Source organism: Gigantopelta aegis, chromosome 9, assembly GCF_016097555.1.
Source record: "Gigantopelta aegis isolate Gae_Host chromosome 9, Gae_host_genome, whole genome shotgun sequence".
Taxonomy (NCBI): domain Eukaryota; kingdom Metazoa; phylum Mollusca; class Gastropoda; order Neomphalida; family Peltospiridae; genus Gigantopelta; species Gigantopelta aegis.
In genome coordinates, this window is record NC_054707.1 from 81,252,739 (window position 1) to 81,273,624 (window position 20,886).

General features: G+C 40.1%; 1 protein-coding gene across 2 annotated transcripts in view; it reads left to right on the forward strand.

The window, feature by feature from the left end:
- Positions 1–5,109: 5,109 nt before the first annotated feature.
- The window catches only part of LOC121380923 (plastin-3-like), a 69,647-nt gene continuing 53,870 nt past the window's right edge, over positions 5,110–20,886 (forward strand). Inside the window, exons 1-2 of one of the 2 annotated variants that reach the window (XM_041509961.1) lie at positions 5,110–5,246; positions 8,117–8,244. In XM_041509961.1, coding sequence (XP_041365895.1) covers positions 8,179–8,244 — 66 coding nt within the window. In that variant the 5' untranslated portion in view covers positions 5,110–5,246; positions 8,117–8,178. Of the gene's footprint in view, positions 5,247–7,313; positions 7,420–8,116; positions 8,245–20,886 lie in introns of those variants that run through there. The other variant, XM_041509960.1, reaches the window with a different exon arrangement.

The following is a 20,886-nucleotide window of genomic DNA, read 5'->3' on the forward strand; positions in this document are numbered from 1 at the left end:
CTTTATTCCTTAGTCTTATTATCATCTAGTGTACATAATAAGTGTTGGGTACTCGGGTTCGGGTCGAGTTTCACTCTCGAATACTCCAGTCCAATATTTCGGACTCGTGGAGGCCCTATTCTCAACCGCCCACCCCTATTTACAGCAGTGGCAGATCTAGAACACAAAATTGGGATGAACCGTGGCGAGGGTTCCAGGGCCAAAGCCCCCTGAAGTTTCGGCATTCTAGACATTTTAGGGCCTTATTTGTTTGATTTCTGAGGATATAATTCCTAATTAATAATTTCATAAAGTTGATAATAAAATTTCGCAGTTTTCATGATTCACACTAAACTAGAGATGGATTTACTTTTGTCCTTACCTGTTCAGTTGTACACCTGTTTGACGATTGATAACAGACATATTATTTTCGCTAATGGAATGGCTTTGTTTGCATTTTCATGAACAACAAAACTTTGATGTAACAGTGTATACCCGGCATATTAATTTTAACGTCAGATCATGGAAGTGACCAAATGTAATCTCGGCACAAAACAGAGTCCAAGTGAAATCAATACAAAGCCAAAAGTTTTAATGACATGCACTTACGATTTTTAAATGGTCTGTTGGATGTGAAACATTTGGTGATGTTGATATATAGTTTTAGAGAGAAAACCCGCTACATTGTTTTCATTAGTAGCAAGCTTAGCTTAATAACTGGTTTAACGTGTCCATATACCACTAGGGTTTCGAAAACGCCTATACTGAGTCCGGCCTCCGATAGGATCGGGAGTCTGACTCGGGACAGGGATAATCTATCAAATACGGTCAATTTTGAAATTTTGAATATTAACACCAAAAATATAAAAAGAGGGGAAAATTGGGGTTAATAAATTTTGACTGCGCCCTTAAAGAGAAATATTAACATTCCTAACCTATAGATATTAATTATTAATATAATTAATTTCGGCGCAAATTTAGATGGGCTAGTCTAAAATTAATAATAATTAATGAACAGTATTCATTAAGCCCACTGGAGGTTAGGAGGAAGGGCTATAGAATTGGCACAAGTATACAAAGAAAAAGATTAAATTAATTTTGGAAAAAGGGCTGCCAGTCATATTCTAAACATTGGTGTGACCAGGTGAGGGTCGGGAGGGAGGGGAGTCCGGCCCTACACAAAACCTAAGGCCAAGTAGCAAGAGATATTTTATATGCACCATCCCACAGACAGGACAGCACATACTACGGCCTTTGATATACCAGTCGTGGTGCACTGGCTGCAACGAGAAACGAGAAATAGGCCAATAGGCCTACCGACGGGGATCGATCCCAAACCTACCGCGCATCAAGCGAGCGCTTTACCACTGGGCTACGTCCCACTCCTGCATGAATCACTGTCAAATCAATTAATATATATTGTACCAGGTGTTAGCGAAAGACTACGAATAAAGCACAACATACACTAATAATGATTTTATTTTCAACCACAACACAATAAGGCCACGTTTACACAAGGCCAAAGTGAAATTAGTGTTTGTTTTTAAATCAAATAAAAAAAGAATAAAAATTGTCCAGGAAGGAAGGGGGTGGATAGCCACCCTATTCACACACACACACACACACACACCACCTTCTCACAATCACACACACACACACACACACACACACACCTTACACCTTCACACACACCTTCTAACACACACACACACACCTGGACCCGCCACTATCACAGGGTCCTGTATTGACGTGTAATGTAAATTGTAGGCACGTACACGTGATTCTTTTAGAAGGTCAGCGTGCTTCCTTAGTAGTCGACAGTCAATTTTCAAAGTGGGCCTAATATGGGAATTTCTAAGCAATTCTCCACCTTCTCCACCTTCTCCACCTTCTACACCTTCTCCATCTTCTACACCTTCTCCACCACCTTCTCCACCTTCTCCACCACCTTCTCCACCTTCTCCACCACCTACACCTTACCTCTCCACCTTATTATCCTTCTCCACCTTATCCACCACCTTCTCCACCTTCTACACCTTCTCCACCTTCTACACCTTATCCACCACCTTCTACACCTTCTCCACCTTCTACACCTTTTCCACCTTTTCCACCTTCTCCACCACCTTCTCCACCACCTTCTACACCTTCTCCACCTTCTCCACCTTCTACACCTTTTCCACCTTTTCTACACCTTCTCCACCACCTTCTCCACCTTCTCCACCTTCTACACCTTATCCACCTTATCCACCACCTTCTACACCTTCTCCACCTTCTACACCTTCTCCACCACCTTCTCCACCTTCTACACCTTCTCCACCTTCTCCACCTTCTCCACCACCTTCTCCACCTTCTCCACCTTCTCCACCTTCTCCACCTTCTCCACCACCTTCTCCACCTTCTCCACCTTCTCCACCACCTTCTCCACCACCTTCTCCACCTTCTACACCTTCTACACCTTCTCCACCTTCTCCACCTTCTACACCGTATCCACCTTCTCCACCACCTTCTACACCTTTTCCACCTTTTCCACCTTCTCCACCACCTTCTCCACCTTCTACACCTTATCCACCTTATCCACCACCTTCTACACCTGCTCTACCTTCTACACCTTATCCACCACCTTCTACACCTTCTCCACCTTCTACACCTTATCCACCTTCTACACCTTCTCCACCTTCTCCACCTTCTCCACCTTCTCCACCTTCTCCACCTTCTCCACCTTCTCCACCTTCTCCACCTTCTCCACCTTCTACACCTTCTACACCTTTTCCACCTTCTCCACCTTCTCCACCTTCTACACCACCTTCTCCACCACCTTCTCCACCTTCTCCACCATCTTCTCCACCTTCTCCACCTTCTACACCACCTTCTCCACCTTCTCCACCTTCTCCACCACCTTCTCCACCCTTCTCCACCACCTTCTCCACCTTCTCCACCATCTTCTCCACCTTCTCCACCACCTTCTCCACCCTTCTCCACCTTCTACACCTTCTACACCACCTTCTCCACCTTCTACACCTTCTCCACCTTCTCCACCTTCTTACACCACCTTCTCCACCTTCTACACCTTCTCCACCTTCTCCACCTTCTACACCACCTTCTCCACCTTCTCCACCACCTTCTCCACCACCTTCTCCACCTTCTCCACCTTCTCCACCTTCTACACCTTATCCACCTTCTACACCTTCTCCACCTTCTCCACCTTATCCACCTTCTCCACCTTCTACACCTTCTCCACCTTCTACACCTTCTCCACCTTCTCCACCTTCTCCACCTTCTCCACCACCTTCTACACCTTCTACACCTTCTCCACCACCTTCTCCACCTTCTCCACCTTCTCCACCACCTTCTACACCTTCTACACCTTCTCACCACCTTCTACACCTTCTACACCTTCTCCACCTTCTACACCTTCTCCACCACCTTCTACACCTTCTACACACCTTCTCTTCTCCACCTTCTCCACCTTCTCCACCACCTTCTACACCTTCTACACCTTCTCCACCTTCTACACCTTCTCCACCACCTTCTACACCTTCTACACCTTCTCCACCTACCTTCTCCACCTTCTCCACCACCTTCTACACCTTCTACACCTTTTACACCTTCTACACCACCTTCTCCACCTTCTACACCACCTTCTCCACCTTTTACCTTCTCCACCACCTTCTCCACCTTCTACACCTTCTACACCACCTTCTCCACCTTCTACACCACCTTCTCCACCACCTTCTCCACCTTCTACACCTTTTCCACCTTCTCCACCTTCTACACCTTATCCACCTTCTACACCTTCTACACCTTATCCACCTTCTCCACCTTCTCCACCTTCTACACCTTCTCCACCTTCTCCACCTTCTACACCACCTTCTACACCTTCTCCACCTTCTCCACCACCTTCTCCACCTTATCCACCTTCTCCACCTTCTACCTTCTACACCTTCTCCACCTTCTACACCTTCTCCACCTTCTCCACCTTCTACCTTCTACACCTTCTCCACCTTCTACACCTTCTCCACCTTCTCCACCTTCTCCACCACCTTCTACACCTTCTACACCTTCTCCACCTACCTTCTCCACCTTCTCCACCTTCTCCACCCTTCTACCTTCTACACCTTCTACACCTTCTCCACCACCTTCTACACCTTCTACACCTTCTCCACCTTCTACACCTTCTCCACCACCTTCTACACCTTCTACACCACCTTCTCCACCCTCTCCACCTTCTCCACCACCTTCTACACCTTCTACACCTTCTCCACCTTCTACACCTTCTCCACCACCTTCTACACCTTCTCCACCTTCTACACCTTCTCCACCTTCTCCACCTTCTCCACCTTCTCCACCACCTTCTCCACCACCTTCTCCACCTTCTCCACCTTCTCCACCTTCTACACCTTCTCCACCACCTTCTACACCTTCTACACCTTCTCCACCTTCTACACCTTCTCCACCACCTTCTACACCTTCTACACCTTCTCCACCTACCTTCTCCACCTTCTCCACCTTCTCCACCACCTTCTCCACCTTTTACACCACCTTCTCCACCTTCTACACCACCTTCTCCACCACCTTCTCCACCTTCTACACCTTTTCCACCTTCTCCACCTTCTACACCTTATCCACCTTCTACACCTTCTCCACCTTCTCCACCTTCTCCACCTTCTACACCACCTTCTACACCTTCTCCACCTTCTCCACCACCTTCTCCACCTTCTCCACCTTCTCCACCTTCTACCTTCTACACCTTATCCACCTTCTACACCTTCTCCACCTTCTCCACCTTCTCCACCACCTTCTACACCTTCTACACCTTCTCCACCTACCTTCTCCACCTTCTCCACCTTCTCCACCACCTTTTCCACCACCTTCTCCACCTTCTACACCTTCTCCACCTTCTCCACTTTCTCCACCACCTTCTCCACCTTATCCACCACCTTCTCCACCTTCTACACCTTCTACACCTTCGCAACCAAACCCCACACTTCAGAGTACGGACACGGACCTGTCTTACAGAAATCATAACAGCGACATGATGACGCATGGGAATGTGGAGAGGTTAAAGATATTAGTGCATGTTGTTAAACAACACCACTAGAGCACATTGATTTATTAATCATCGGGTATTGGGTGTCATATAAAAACAAGTGCAACTGTTTTACAGCACCTACACACATTGGATAATACCACACTAGACGCCAACGGCCTGAGCGTAGTAAAGTTCTGTTCTGTTCTGTTCACGCGTGTGTAGAAACTACTCAGAAACAGTGAGTGTCAATTTGTTTAATTAACGGTTTGGGGTGTGGGGAGGGAGCAGTTGTTGGTTTGGGTTTATATGGGATTTGGGGTGTGGTTTGTTTTGTTCATTTGTTTTTAGTTTGTTTTTCTTGGCGGAGGGCTTAATTGGATGGTCCCCCCCCCCCCCCCCCACCAAGTTCTTTAAAAATGTGGATCAACTAGAAGTTACCGTTTTCATTCCATGCGCCCTTATATATATTTTTTAAAAGTATGATAATACTCGCTTATTATGTATTCAATAGATATTCACTTACCAATGTTATATTACTGACAAATACAAGCTGCTGATTTAAACAATGCATTTTGTAAAATAAAACAAAAACGTTTAACATATTTTAACAAGAAATGTTATAAACAAACTATGCAGAAGGCATGCAACTTCCATTGTCAACACATGTTCTACTTGTCCCCTTCTCCGCCACCTCTTTCTCTTTCAGACACCCCCACCCCCACCCACACACCCTCCCTCTTTTTCTCTCTCTCTCTCTCTCTCATCTCTCTCTCTCTCTCTCTCTCTCTCTCTCTCTCTCTCTCTCTCTCTCTCTCTCTCTCTCTCTATCTATCTATCTATCTCTCTCTCTCTCTCTCTCTCTCTCTCTCACACACACACAAGGGATATTTTATATACAGACAGAATAGCACATCCCGCAGCCTTTGATGCACTGGCTGGAATGAAAAATAACCCAATGGGCCCACCGACGGGGATCGATGCTAAACCGACCACGCATCAGGCGATCGCTACATAACACTGGACTACGTCCCGACTCCGCCCACGACGATTAAACTATTGAGTAAGTTAAGTCAGCAATACTCGAGGACCTGATTACATTACAGCATCCTGGGCACGCATATCGGTGATATCTGTCTGAACATTGAAGACAGTCAGAGATTAATGGATGCTGATTAGTGCGAGAAAATTATGACTTGTCAACTTATATGTACACCTTGAACATCAGCTCTCCGGATAGAAAAGTTATTTTAAGCATTTTTTACCGTCAGATATCTAAAACAAGTGATTTTGGGATTAACCAACAGGCAAATGGTTTTTATATGACTAAGCTTGGTATGTCTTATACATCAGTGGCGGTTCCAAAAAATCCATTAGTGGGGGCCCCAATGACATGTGACCAAAGCCCACAAACGTTCCCGAAGGGATTCCTGAGATTATCCAACGCAAAAAGTGATAAAAATATAGCAAAATTCGGGGGGGGGGGGGGGGGGGGGCAGTGGTGTAGTGGTTGAGTCATCGGTCTTGGTATAAGGCTTGTAAATAAAAGTTTTTTTGTTTAACGACATCACTAGAGCACATTGATTTATTAATCACCGGCTATTGGATGTTAAACATTTGGTAATTTTTGACATAATAGTCTTAGAGAGAAAACCCGCCGACTTTTCTCTGATTCGTAGGGTCGAACCACCTCAGTGGATCCATTCAACTGATTGGGGGTTTTCTCGTTCCAACCAGTGCACCACAACTGGTCAAAGGCCGTTGTATATGCTTCTCTGTCTGTGGGAAAGTGCATGTAAAAGATCCCTTGCTGCTAATGGAAAATTGCAGCGGATTTTTTCTGATGATTACATAGCCGATGATTAATTAATAATTAATGTGCTCTAGTGTCGTTAAACAAAAACACAACTCTGTGATTAACCACTTACTACTGGTCATTAACCCCTGTCGTGGACACAGCCCAGATAGCTGAAATGTTTGCTCAGGAGAGCGTGCTTGAACTTTAAACAAAAAGAAAAAAATATTTTTAAAATAAAAAATTAAATATACTTTTTAAAAAATAATAATAAAATAAAATAATTGCATATAAGTACCATAATAAATTATAATGAAATTATATACATGCCACTGTTTACAAATTATTTCAAACAAGCCTGTTGCTAGTTCCTTCCCAAAGGTAATAAAACATGTTCTGCCTGCTTGGCTTCTGGACTAACGGCGACCACCATATGAATATTATTGCCTCCCATAGTTAACGGTTCACTGAATACATCAGTCGTATTTTGTCAGTAAACTTACGTAATGTTACGCGGGAGGAGCCACGGGAAGCCGATTAGCAACTTGCTTAGAGACGCTGATAGTGTTAATGTTACAGGTTCATTAGCTAACAGGAAATAAGACAGAGGTGCAGGAATGTATGTATAGCAGAAATAGAATCCATTTTATCGTTTTATTGTCCTCCCTCTCTCTCTCTCTCTCTCTCTCTCTCTCTCTCTCTCTCTCTCTCTCTCTCTCTCTCTCTCTCTCTCTCTCTCTCTCTCTCTCTCTCTCTGTACACCTCTCTATAATATATTAATATAATAGTCATTAAAATTTCTCAACTTGGCCTACTTTTGTTTTCAGAATTAGCTAAGTCTCTAGTTACAAGCCATACTTTTATCTTTATTTATATAGCCTAAGAGTAGATAAAAAAGGAGTTTATTTTCGTTCTTAAGAGTGCGACACAGCCCATCGGCCACACTCACTCCAAAAAACCAGTTCCTGCGAGTATAGGTTTTACTGTCCCCCCCCCCCCCCCCCCCCCCCCCACGAAATGATTCATACAGAACAGAGATAACACCAATATTCGGGATAGCTATACCCCGCAAAAACCACACCCATGTTTTAATAACTACCGGCAACTTCTAGAAGGTAAATCATATACTAGTATTTATATATTTACTAAAGTTTGGATTGGTGACAAATAACGATGATTAATCGCACAATACAGTCATCAAAATGAACTTATTTTGGCTTATATGATACATATTGTTGTAGTAAATGCAACCATAAATGGTAAGAGTGTACTTGTCATTTATAACCAATCGGAGATCGCGTCTTTTTTCATTTCAGCTTGCCAAGAAAAGTCACGTGATATGTCCCACCCTGTCTAGCGTGAAAATAATTTTGACAAGATGGCGGACCAGTCGGTAGAGTTGACAGATGAACAAAAAGAAGAATTAGCAAATATTTTTGGAACGGTGAGTTGTGCATGCTGCTTAGGTAGTACATAATGACAAATGACCACACACATTAGATACCTTCTGGATTACCTGAATTGATTTTAAAGGTTGACTCTAATGCCTTCGTGTGACATGATTTTTGGAGACGTCATAAACCGACAGGGGTGAAGGCCAAACAGCTTGCAAAAATTCTCGAATCCAATGGAAAAGCATTCCATTAAAATCCAATCAAGCTGGTATTGATTTAATAATTAAACTACATAATTAATGACCAAATCAGAGACATATTTCCACATTTATTTACTTTACAGAGTGCACATTATTGACATGATCATGATATTTTTCATTTTTGTCATTCATGAGCATATATTTTTCAAATGACATGTAGGTGCTATGTGATATATTGAAGGCAAGAGTTCCTCCCGTTCCCCTCCCAACAAAATGTTTATTAAAATATATTTTATGTTATGTATGTTCAGGTTACTAAGTAGGAGTCATTCTAGCGACTGTACCTAGTGTAAAAAAAAATGACCGCTAATATTAACTTTGTGACTGTTAAAGCATGCCAATACAAAGCCTCATCTAGCTCACGTGAAGGTATCTGTGCAGCTACGGTTAGATTGATTTAGTTTTAACCCCATTTTTCCTGTCATGTATTACTAACATGCACTGCGGTATGCGAAAATCGTTTGTGTAAACACTAAAACCACACGAACGACACATTGGTTGTCTGAAAAATTCAAATTTTATGCCCTGCATACCCCTCCTTCAGCACACACATTGTAAATATTCAATTCCATAACACCATATCCAAAATTGTCTTTCGGGCAGAAACCCTGACAGGGTAGAGGTCCGGTTATTGTATGAAAAGAAAAGCCTAACAAAATACTTCTAAAGACAAACAACATCATGCACAATCTATTTTGGTGCAATCTAGTGTATTTTATTATATCTACATCACAGCCACATGGAATCTGCCATAAAATTTAAATAATATACTCTCCCTATAGTTGTAGGGTCCAACTAGAGAAAACTAAATAAAATTGGCTAAGTTTTAGTGATAATTACCACAATTTTTCTGTTATATTTAGTTCTGCTTTACTGAGCAGATAGTATGTTACAGAAGCATTAAAACAAAATACATGTTATTAAATACCATTTTTTGGTAACATATTATCGAACATAAAACACCAGGAGACCGAGCTGGGCAGATACCAGTATCAGGTACTCAAACTTCAAGATATGCATGCAAGGCACAAGATTCCTGGGGACAGAGGAGGATCTAGCAGCACACATTGTTTATATACATGTGTACTGAGGCTATTTTCTAATGGTTCACATTATGCATGACAAATTAAATTATTGATTGTCCTGAATGCAACTAATTGGGACTCTGATAATGCATCACATCTCCCACACCCAAACCCAGCTCTGTATTTAAAGATTGATGGAAATGACTTAATTTACAATGTTTATTTTGCAAAAAAAATAAACAATTAATGGTATGCATTTATATGTATGAACATACGTTACATACATGTATATACATGTGTTTGTGCACATATGTGTGGCTATGTTTATGAAAATAGTACTACCACTACGTTGCTAACTTTGTGTGACATTTAGGAACTGACCATTGACAAGATAATTCTAAGCAATACAATTTATTTTTACAATCATTTTGACATTTGAGTTAATGTGATCAACATCAGGCATTGAAAGTATAGTGTGGAATATCTCATGTAAAACTAACCATAATAATATCCAGGCCATTTTCTGTGGTGAACAGATTAAATGCATGTTGTAGTCTAATGTTGACATTCTTTAGCTATTTTAAATATCAACTGTCTTTTCCTCATTTTTGCACTTTAGTTTTGGGAAGGTTTTTCTAATTCAACAAATGTATTTTCAAATTTTGATGTCAGGGTTCAATCGTATACAGATTTTGTAAAAACAAGTCAAACATAAATATACCGGTATACGTTTTTTCACGATACTTTGAAAGCAACAGGTTATGATACATAAAATTTATCTATTATTACTATAAAATCCCTTCTGTGGCATACTAACTAGTGTGTTTTTAATCATTCACATCACTGTTCTTGTACTCATTATTCTGTATGTATGTATTGGAACAACTCTCAAATGATACATATTTATGTGGTGTAGTTTTCATTTGTGTAGAAGGAAGTACACATACAGTTTTCGACTTCACTGACATGATGTGGAATAGCGGTGAGAGAGATTTTCAAGACAGCCGTCTATAATTCTTGTAACATATTTTGTTTTCATCAGTGTCATTAAACTGCATCGGTATATAATATAATATCCTAAGAAACTACCCATAAAGGTTCTGTGACGTGCTTCAAACACCGAATATCATGACGTCAGGGCTGACAATTTCTGCAAACTTTCGTAAATTGTAAATATGTCGATGGTGTGCTAACGCAGGTAGCATTTTATAATGAAAGTAGACGGTGGTCATGAAGGAAATAGCTGGACATGTTGAACGATGGAGAAAAGGCTGGTTAGAACATTACCATCAAACACATATGACATACATCTAGGCCAGGGATTTCTCACTGCACACAGTTTTCCAAAACATTGATGATATTAGCTAACACGTTTGTTTGGATTTTCTGATGAGTGATTACAGCTTTTGCAATAACGATCCATTTATGTTGATATTCAATTGGTTTTGCATAAGCTACAGACAAACGACAAAATAATTCATGCCAAATCTTATGCACTGCAATTTATTTTTCTTCCACCCGCTAAACGAAATTTGAAATAATTAAGTCATAGGAAATCCCAAATGTTTTTATGAGTGTAGTGTTTTACATTTAAAACATGTTTAAGATAAGATATTGTTTAAAAGAATAAAGAAAAAGTAAGATATATGTTTATTTTGTTGTGGGGAGGGGGCGGACTCTTGCTGTGTCTGAAACTCAGGACAGTCCCTTTAACTTCCGAACAGCATATGATTTTGTGCACATGGCGAAATGATCAAAGTGAACGTGCAGCTATGTTACTAAACTTTTTTGAGACTTCTAAACACAGCGCCGATTTTGTTTTATCAATTTTGTTTTACCGCGGTACCGACTTTGTATCGACTGTGATGCTGATTTAAAACGGATACATTGTATCTTTCTGACACCGGCAATGTAGGCTTATTTTCTTCCCAAAACTGATAATTGAAATAATTTTTTTTGACAAACGATCCATCGTTTATGTTGATATTGGTTTTGCATAACCGACAGACGAACGACAAAATCGTTCGTGCCAAATTTTATGCCCTAGGTATGGGGGGCCTCTTCAGAAAGAAAATGGGCTATTTTTATGGTTATGGTTAAGAAAATCATACAGTAATGATAAGAATCATTGATTTTGTCAAAAGGTTAACTTAATAAAATAAAATCTGCAAAAAAATTTGGGTATGGCGCCATACCCATTTTATCCTCTGGCAGAAACACTGCCTGTGGTACTTTGCTTCACAAATGCAAAGGAGAAAGCAGGAAGAAGTTTATTATTACTATAGTTATTAGTTATCAAGCGTGTGTTCAGGAATTTTAGCAGAGGTGTCTAGTCTCTGGTATGTGGAATTTTATGGGGGAGGTGAGACATACACCCCCGATAAATATAATGGAAAGTTTAGTTTTGCCCAACCTGCTAAACCCTCCCTCTGCACATGCACTTAGTGACTGGAAGAGGATACCCGGGATATTCTGCAATATTCTAGCCAATCTGCTGTTGAGAAGTTCGGACCAGTCCATTGAAATGGGGGTGGGGGGTGCCATACACAAATGTAGGTTAGAAGTCAGGTCAAGATGGGGTGGGGGGGCGCCATACACAAATGTAGGTTAGAAGTCAGGTCAATATGGGGTGGGGGGTGCCATACTCAAATGTAGGTTAGAAGTCAAGTCAAGATGGGGGGGGGGTGCCATACACAAATGTAGGTTAGAAGTCAGGTCAAGATGGGGTGGGGGGGGGGGCGCCATACACAAATGTAGGTTAGAAGTCAGGTCAAGATGGAGTTGTGGGGGCGCCATACACAAATGTAGGTTAGAAGCCAGGTCAAGATGGGGTGGGGGGGGGGGGGGGGGGCGCCATACACACAAATGTAGGTTAGAAGTCAGGTCAAGATGGGGGGGGGTGCCATACACAAATGTAGGTTAGAAGTCAGGTCACAATGGGGTGGGGGGTGCCATCCACAAATGTAGGTTAGAAGTCAGGTCAAGATGGAGTTGTGGGGGCGCCATACACAAATGTAGGTTAGAAGTCAGGTCAAGATGGGGTGGGGGGTGCCATACACAAATGTAGGTTAGAAGTCAGGTCAAGATGGGGTGGGGGGGGTACCATACACAAATGTAGGTTAGAAGTCAGGTCAAGATGGGGTGGGGGAGGGGGCGCCATACACAAATGTAGGTTAGAAGTCAGGTCAAAATGGGGTGGGGGGGCACCATACACAAATGTAGGTTAGAAGTCAGGTCAAAATGGGGTGGGGAGGCGCCATACACAAATGTAGGTTAGAAGTCAGGTCAAGATGGGGTGGGGGGGGGGTGCCATACACAAATGTAGGTTAGAAGTCAGGTCAAGATGGGGTGGGGGGGTACCATACACAAATGTAGGTTAGAAGTCAGGTCAAGATGATGCCATACACAAATGTAGGTTAGAAGTCCGGTCAAGATTTGGGGGGGGGGGGGGGGGGGGGGGGGGGGGGGATTTAGTTCAGTCAGTTGAGCACTCACCTAAGGTGCTTGTATTGCAGGATCGAACCACCTCGGATCCATTCAACTGATTGGTTTTTTTTCTCATTCCAACCAATGCACCACAACTGGTCAAAGGCCATGGTATGTGCTTTCCTATCTGTAGGAAAGTGCATATAAAAGATCCTAATGGAAAAATGTACTGTAGCAAGTTTCCTCTGATGACTGTGTCAGAATTACCAAATGGTTGACATCCAATAGCCAATGATTAGTTAATCAATGTGTTCTCCTGTTTGAGAAAGTTATATATATATGTACAAGATACGTGTAGGTGCAAGCCTTCTAATTCAAACAACTTGTTTGCCTGCCTAAACATAGTAAATTATAGGCCTAACCTGTTCTGGAAAAAAAAGTTTGACTGTTTTCCACTTTAGCTTGACATAAAAACAAAGAAGAAAAAAATGTTTTACGGTTTCTACAATATTTTGTATCGGCCGAGAAATTCTAGTGGAGATACTTTTTTCCTATTAGGTTTACTGTTGCATTAAAATGTCATTGTAAATCAATTTTACGGAAGCTTTTGCAACAGCATTGCCAATTGGCGCCTTCAATTTTCAGGGCTGTAGGTGGCCATTGGGGATGTAGGTGGTGATTGATTGTATAATCAATTAATTTGTGAATCTGGTTGAAAAAAATAAATTACTGACAGTCTTTGTTAAGAAAGCCGAATGATCATTCCTTGCCCCTTTTCACTCACCTGGGATGTTTTAGAAAAGTGGCAAATTGATCACCTTGTGATAAAATATATTATAATTAAATAAAGATTATTGGAAACTTGATGCGATTTGCACCATTTTAGGAGAGAGATCTTAGCTCACCTTGATTTCGCTTATGGCGAAGACGGATCAATCGATTGTGAAAATGTGCATTTATGTTAGTTAACTTGTGCTGTGAATTCACGAGCCTGATAAGTCTCTTTTTATTATTATGCTTTACACACAATATGCAAAACATTTCTATAAAGTATTAAGTGATTATCAGTGGTCAAACATCGGTGTTGACATCCAAAAATGATGGAAACAGAACACAAAAGTGAGGTTTGTTGGTGTGCATGTCCCAGCTTTCCTATGATGACTATGTGTCATAATTACCAAATGTTTGACATCCAATAGCCGATGATTAATTAATCAATGTGCTCTAGTAGTGTCGTTAAACAAAACAAACTTACAAGTTAAAATGCAACGTGCAGTAACAACATTCTTCATTTTCTCAGACACTAAACGGTTTTTTTTAACTACCGCTACTAATCTTCAAAACAGTGAAAGGATGCAGCATTTGTTTGAAATGTTACTTTATTGGAGAGTTTTAAATGTAATTGTTGGACCATGCCAGGAGCCAGAGGGGATGGTGGTTGTGGCATATAGTCTTCACCCCCTTCAAAACATTATTGGCACACCCTTTTTAAGCATATATGCACACATTTGAAACCATAGCAAATAACTCAAATGGCACAGTTATACATAGCCATGAAGCACCGTGGCAACAACATCAGACAGTATGGCATATATGCACACATTTGAAACCATAGCAAATAACTAAAATGGCACAGTTATACATAGCCATGAAGCACCGTGGCAACAACATCAGACAGTATGGCAAAATGACGTATAGCTGCCAGAAATATCAGTGCATGTGATCAATTTTGGAATATTATTGATCGTTGGATTAACTTTAAAATTTGTATATTGATGTTGATCATCACTACATTCATGTTTACCTTTGTTTGACACTGAGAAGCCTATGGACTTTTTGTATTGATGTTGATCATCACTACATTCATATGTTTACCTTTGTTTGACACTGAGAAGCCTATGGACTTTTTGTATTGATGTTGATCATCACTACATTCATATGTTTACCTTTGTTTGACACTGAGAAGCCTATGGACTTTTTGTATTGATGTTGATCATCACTACATTCATATGTTTACCGTTGTTTGACACTGAGAAGCCTATGGACTTTTTGTCGTTGAACATTCATCCATTCATTCATTACTAGGGGCAGGACGTAGCCCAGCAGTAAAGCGCACGGTCGGTCTGGGATCGATCCCCGTCGGTGGGCCCATTGGGCTATTTCTCGTTCCACGACTGATATATCAAATGCTATGGTATGTACTACCCTGTCTGTGGGATGGTGCATATAAAAGAACCCTTGATGCTAATCGAAAATAGTAGCCTATGAAGTGGCGACAGCGGGTTTCCTCTCTATCTCTGTGGTCCTCAACCATATGTCTGACGCCATATAACTGTAAATAAAATGTCTTGAGTGCATCGTTAAAAAAACCCTTCTTTTTTTCATTCGTTAACTGGAACATCAATAGTGTGCATATGATGGAAGTGTCAAAATAACTGTGTTAATTAAATACTAAATAACCATAGTTTAAAATGTGCTGAGATGTCAAACAAAATTAATAATATTCCTATCCCTTTCTATCTAGCCTTGAAGGAAAAACATTTACTGGCTAAGGCAACTCTAATAGAATGTTTTTAGTGAAAAACAAAAAACCTAACCCCTGCAGCCTTTATTGTATGTACAGCAGTGTTTATCTGGATGTCTAGACTGGAGCATTTAAGTAAACGGATGAAGAGAAAAAACCAGCTTCATGCATTCTCAAACAGTTGTGCCACCACCAAGGTGAGAAGGAAAACATTTTTTCACTCCTTCATTTATTTGCTGATCGCAGCGCCTGGCAGGGTACTGCTTGGTGGTAGGGTGTTCACAGGCTGGGGGAAAAACATTCTCTGGCAAATGCTAGGCTTGTCAGCATGCTATAAAAAAATAATAATGAAATTGCCTGATTGATGTTGTGGTTAATCCATTGGCTGTAAGGTTGATAGGTACTGGGTTCGAATCCTTGTACCAGCTTTCACCCAGAGTCCAAATGAGTTTTAAGACCAAATTAAAAAAATATATATGTGGGTCCAGTTATCCAACTGACCCTAATTTTTTCCACAATTTCTGCTGACACTAAAACTAAGCTTTTCGTCTACTGATCTTCAAAACGGTGTGAGAGCATGCAGAATTTGTTTGATACTTTCTTGTTCTTTGCTAAGACCAGTTTGACAGATTTTAGGAATTTTTAAATTTATTTATTTATTTATTTTTAATAAAGTTATAGCTTACCTACCTACTCTAATTTTCCCCTCACATGTAATGAGAAGCACACACATTTTTTATTTGGCCTAATGGCTCATTGGGAAGGTGTTAGGCCTGATTTTATCTCTTCCTAACACCTAGTGATCTAATCATTAACACTGAGCTGAATATTGAATAATTTAAGCACTTAATCAAGTACGCTGTAACAGGTATGTGAATTTGATCATGGTCAGTTATTTCCCTATCTAGTTTCTTGGTCCATGATGCACTTATGATACATGATAAAATAAAATTCTCTATTGAAAATATATACAGTGTATAAATATTTTAACGATTTTCTCCAACGACAGTTAATGGCTCGCTTGATGTGTGGTCGGTTTGGGATCAATACCCGTCGATGGGCCCATTTGCCTATTTCTCGTTCTAGCCAGTGTATCACGACTGGTATATCAAAAGCCGTGATATGTGATATCCTGTCTGGGAAAATGCATATAAAGGATCCCTTGCTGCATTATAAAAAATGTAGCAGGTTTCCTATGACTGAGTCAAAATGATCATGTGTTTGACATCCAGTAGCTGATGATTAATGAATGGATGTGCTCTAGTGGTGTCGTTAAACAAAACAAACTTTCACTCTCCAACGACAGTTATTTTAGAAGTTTTAATGCACTTAGAAAAAAGAAAACAAACCACACGTAACCCTTCAATCTGTTTTGCATGAAGTAGCAGATTTAGAACCCTAAAGCAGTTTACATTTTAATTGATTATTAGTTGCTGATTGAACAGTTTTTTTGTTTTTTTTTAACAACACCACTAGAGCACATTGATTTATTAATCATCAGCGTTTTAGTAGTTTTGACATATAGTCTTGGAGAGAAAACCTGCTACATGTTTCCATTAGCAGAAATCAATCTTTTATATACCCCAGCTGCATCCCACAGACAGGATAACACAAACCATGGCTTTTGATATACCAGTCATGATGCACTGGCTGGAACGATAAACAGCCAAATGGGCTCATCAACAGGGATTGATCCCAGACCGACTGCACATGAAGCACTTTACCACTGGGCTATATCCCACCCCCAGACACAATTGTAGCTTACAGAACCCATACAAAATAGTAACACAAAATAGAAGTGAGAGGGTTACACCAAAAAATATCAATTTATAGCTTAATTTAAAAAACATGTTTTTGTGAAGTTGAAGAAATTATCATATATTTTATCATTCTATGAGCCAACCAGCCTAGGGCATGTTAATTTGAAAAAGGAATGTACTAATGGCAAGAGGTAGGGTGTGGTCCATGATTTCCCTATCTCCATTCCAACCACAACTGATGTACCAAATGCCATAATGTCACTTGTGTATATGTTAATTGTTAATGTACTGCCTTGTCTATGGGACTATGGAAAGTACATATATTTAAATATAAAAAAGATATCTTGGCTTGCTTGGTGTTCCCCCCACCCCTCATTAGGAGTGGCCTACATGTATGTGGCATCAACGAATTTTCTCTCATCTATGTGCCATAATAAATGTTATTACCAATTACACTTGTAGCTGTACATGTGTTGTTAAGCAAATATTCCCTACCCTTTATTTTCCTACCAATATCAAAGAAGAAGCCTGTGTTAAAAGTAAAGTTAAATGCCAGACATATATTATTGAGATGTGCTGTGTATGGTTGGTGTATGGGTGAATACTGTTACCTGTAACTGTTGGCACTTAGTATATATGCAGTCTTCACCATGAGCAAAATCAGGTGAGGTGAATATCTTAAATGAAGGCAGGAATTTTCAAATGAAATTCATTAAACAAATTATTGCCAGGCGATCAGTTTGCAGCTGTCCTAAATCTTTTCAGACCGGCCTCGGTGGCGTTGTGGTTAGGCCATCGGTCTACAGGCTGGTAGGTACTGGGTTCAGATCCCAGTCGAAGCATGGGATTTTTAATCCAGATACCGTCTCCAAACCCTGAGTGAGTGCTCCGCAAGGCTCAATGGGTAGGTGTAAACCACTTGCACCGACCAGTGATCCATAACTGGTTCAACAAAGGCCATGGTTTGTGCTATCCTGCCTGTGGGAAGCGCAAATAAAAGATCCCTTGCTGCCTATGTGGCGACAGCGGGTTTCCTCTCAAAATCTGTGTGGTCCTTAACCATATGTCTGACACCATATAACCGTAAATAAAATGTGTTGAGTGCGTCGTTAAATAAAACACTTCTTTCTAGATCAAGATAAAAATGACAGTCGCATTAGCCAGATGTCTGAAAGAATGGAGTAGACTGGAGAGAGAGAAACACAGACAGACAGACAGACAGAGAGAGAGAGAGAGAGAGAGAGGGGGAGAGGGAGGGAGGGAGGGATGAAACCATTAGAGAAGTTGTGAGTGCTCCTGTGATCATTGGATATTTCAAAACTAAATAACATACATTTGACCTAAACACCAGTGTGCTTTATATATATATATTACGCATCAAATGAACCAGGCACATGACTATAGATACAAAAGTACATTTATGTTGTAAATATAGCATACTAGTATTACTATATGAGTGGCTGTTAAATACCATTTATCATGCTACAGCCGAGAGGGGCGGGACATAGCCCGATATTAAAGCGCTCACCTGATATGCGGTTTCAGTATCGTCAGTATCATATATTAGGAATAAAAATAATGTATTATGCTCGCCAGAGGCTTGCATAATACAATTTTTACTCCTAATATATGATATTGACAATACCAAAAAACACACTGGTAATAACCTCTATATATTGTACTGTACATAATGTTCTCACCCATGGGTGTATAAGAAATATACATGGTAAATTAATATATTGTACTGCACATGTATAATAATAATGATGTATTGATCCCAGCTGGTGGCCTACATAATGTAACTACACTTTGCCATATTGTATATACCACAGACGTGCACATTTATATGCATGTTGTGTATATTCAGCCACTGCAATTGCCCACAACAATAAGCAATACCATGGAGATTGTTACAGTTTTTTTATATTAATGTTTATTCTCCGCAGAAGTTTTTGTGCTGTGGACTAGTGTAAAAAAAATTGGTTGTGATTTCATAATCGATCATCCGACCGTTATAACTTTTGATTACACAATCGGTTAAAAGGTTATTAATATAAGAAGAATTTGAATTATAAGGACCATGTACCTGTTGTTGAGATGGCCATGATAGACCACACAGATTACTAAATTTACCTTTAATAACTATTTTATATCTTTTTGCTTTATGTACATTTTATAATCGATCGTTGGAGCATAACTATATTTGATTATTTATTTTCCAAGGCATGTTTTTTGACGTGGACATTTTCTTAATTGCTGTTGTGTATTGTATCTGTACTATACATAATCATACATTGGTCCCCACTTGGTGGCTTAATTCAGCCTTTCTGCCAGAAATGTCATAATGTGATTACACCGTGTCATACTCATAATATACTACAAATATGTACATGTATTTATTTTGTACACATATTGTACAAATGCATGGTGATCTGGTGGCCTGCATAATATAACTACAATTTACACCGTGCACGGGTTGAAATTTAATTTTTTTACCACTATCCCAAAGGAATAGTGAATTTAAAAAAACACTATTCCGTCTAATAATGTACTATTCCTTCAATTATTAATGTACCACTAGTTTTCCTGACTCTGCTACGTCGCCCTGTACAAGATTGCGTAACGCACAATTGTTTATATACCAGTCTATGCATTACTGCGTACTAGCTGGAATTACAAACGAACTCACTCCAAACATTAGTTTCGATCAAAAAGACGTTTATTTTGTACCGGTAAGTGCATGAGAAAGGTCTTAGTAGCGCGAGGATTTGTTCTGCAGAAAAATGTAGCTGAAGAAAAAGCGTAAGCGGAATAGTCGCAGGCGATTTTCAGTATTCCGTGCTTTATTTTCAGTTTCATGACAGAATATTGGAAGAATGGTTTTACTATTCTGTTTCGAAATTTACTATTTGCGGAATAGCGTAAAATTCTACCTCTGGTCATACTAATATACTACAAACAAGTGCCTGTATTTATTTTGTACACATATTGTGTAAGTACATGGTCATCTATTGCTAGTATTGGTCCCCAGTTGGTGGCCTTCATAATGTAACTACACTTCGTGATACTCATAATATACTAGAAATATGTACATGTATTTATTTTGTACACATATTGTATAAATACATGGTCATCTAATTGCAAATGCTGGTCCCCAGCTGGTGGCCTACATAATGTAATTACGCTGTGTTATACTCATAATATACTACAAACATGTACAAGTATTTATTTTGTACACATATTGTACAAATGCATGGTGATCTATTGAAAGTACTGGGTCCCAGCTGGTGGCCTGCATAATGTAATTACACTGTGTTATACTCATAATATACTACAAACATGTACAAGTATTTATTTTGTACACATATTGTATAAGTACATGGTCATCTATTGCATGTATTGGTTCCCAGCTGGTGGCCTTCATAATGTAACTACACCTTGCCATGGGCTAAGCTACAGCCATTAATTTGAAGTCAAGTGAATGGATTAATATGAATGAATGATTTCTCCACTCCCTGTTTGTAAGACGATTATGTGCTCTGTAGGCAGTAAGATTTCACAGGGGCCATCTCTCCACTGCCGCTGACAATGTGAATGTTCCCATATTTACCACTGGCTTGTTGACTTAGGCCTAGCTGGAACTCTGGCGTTTTCTTAGTGTGTGTACCTATGACTTGATGCTGACCTACTTGATAAG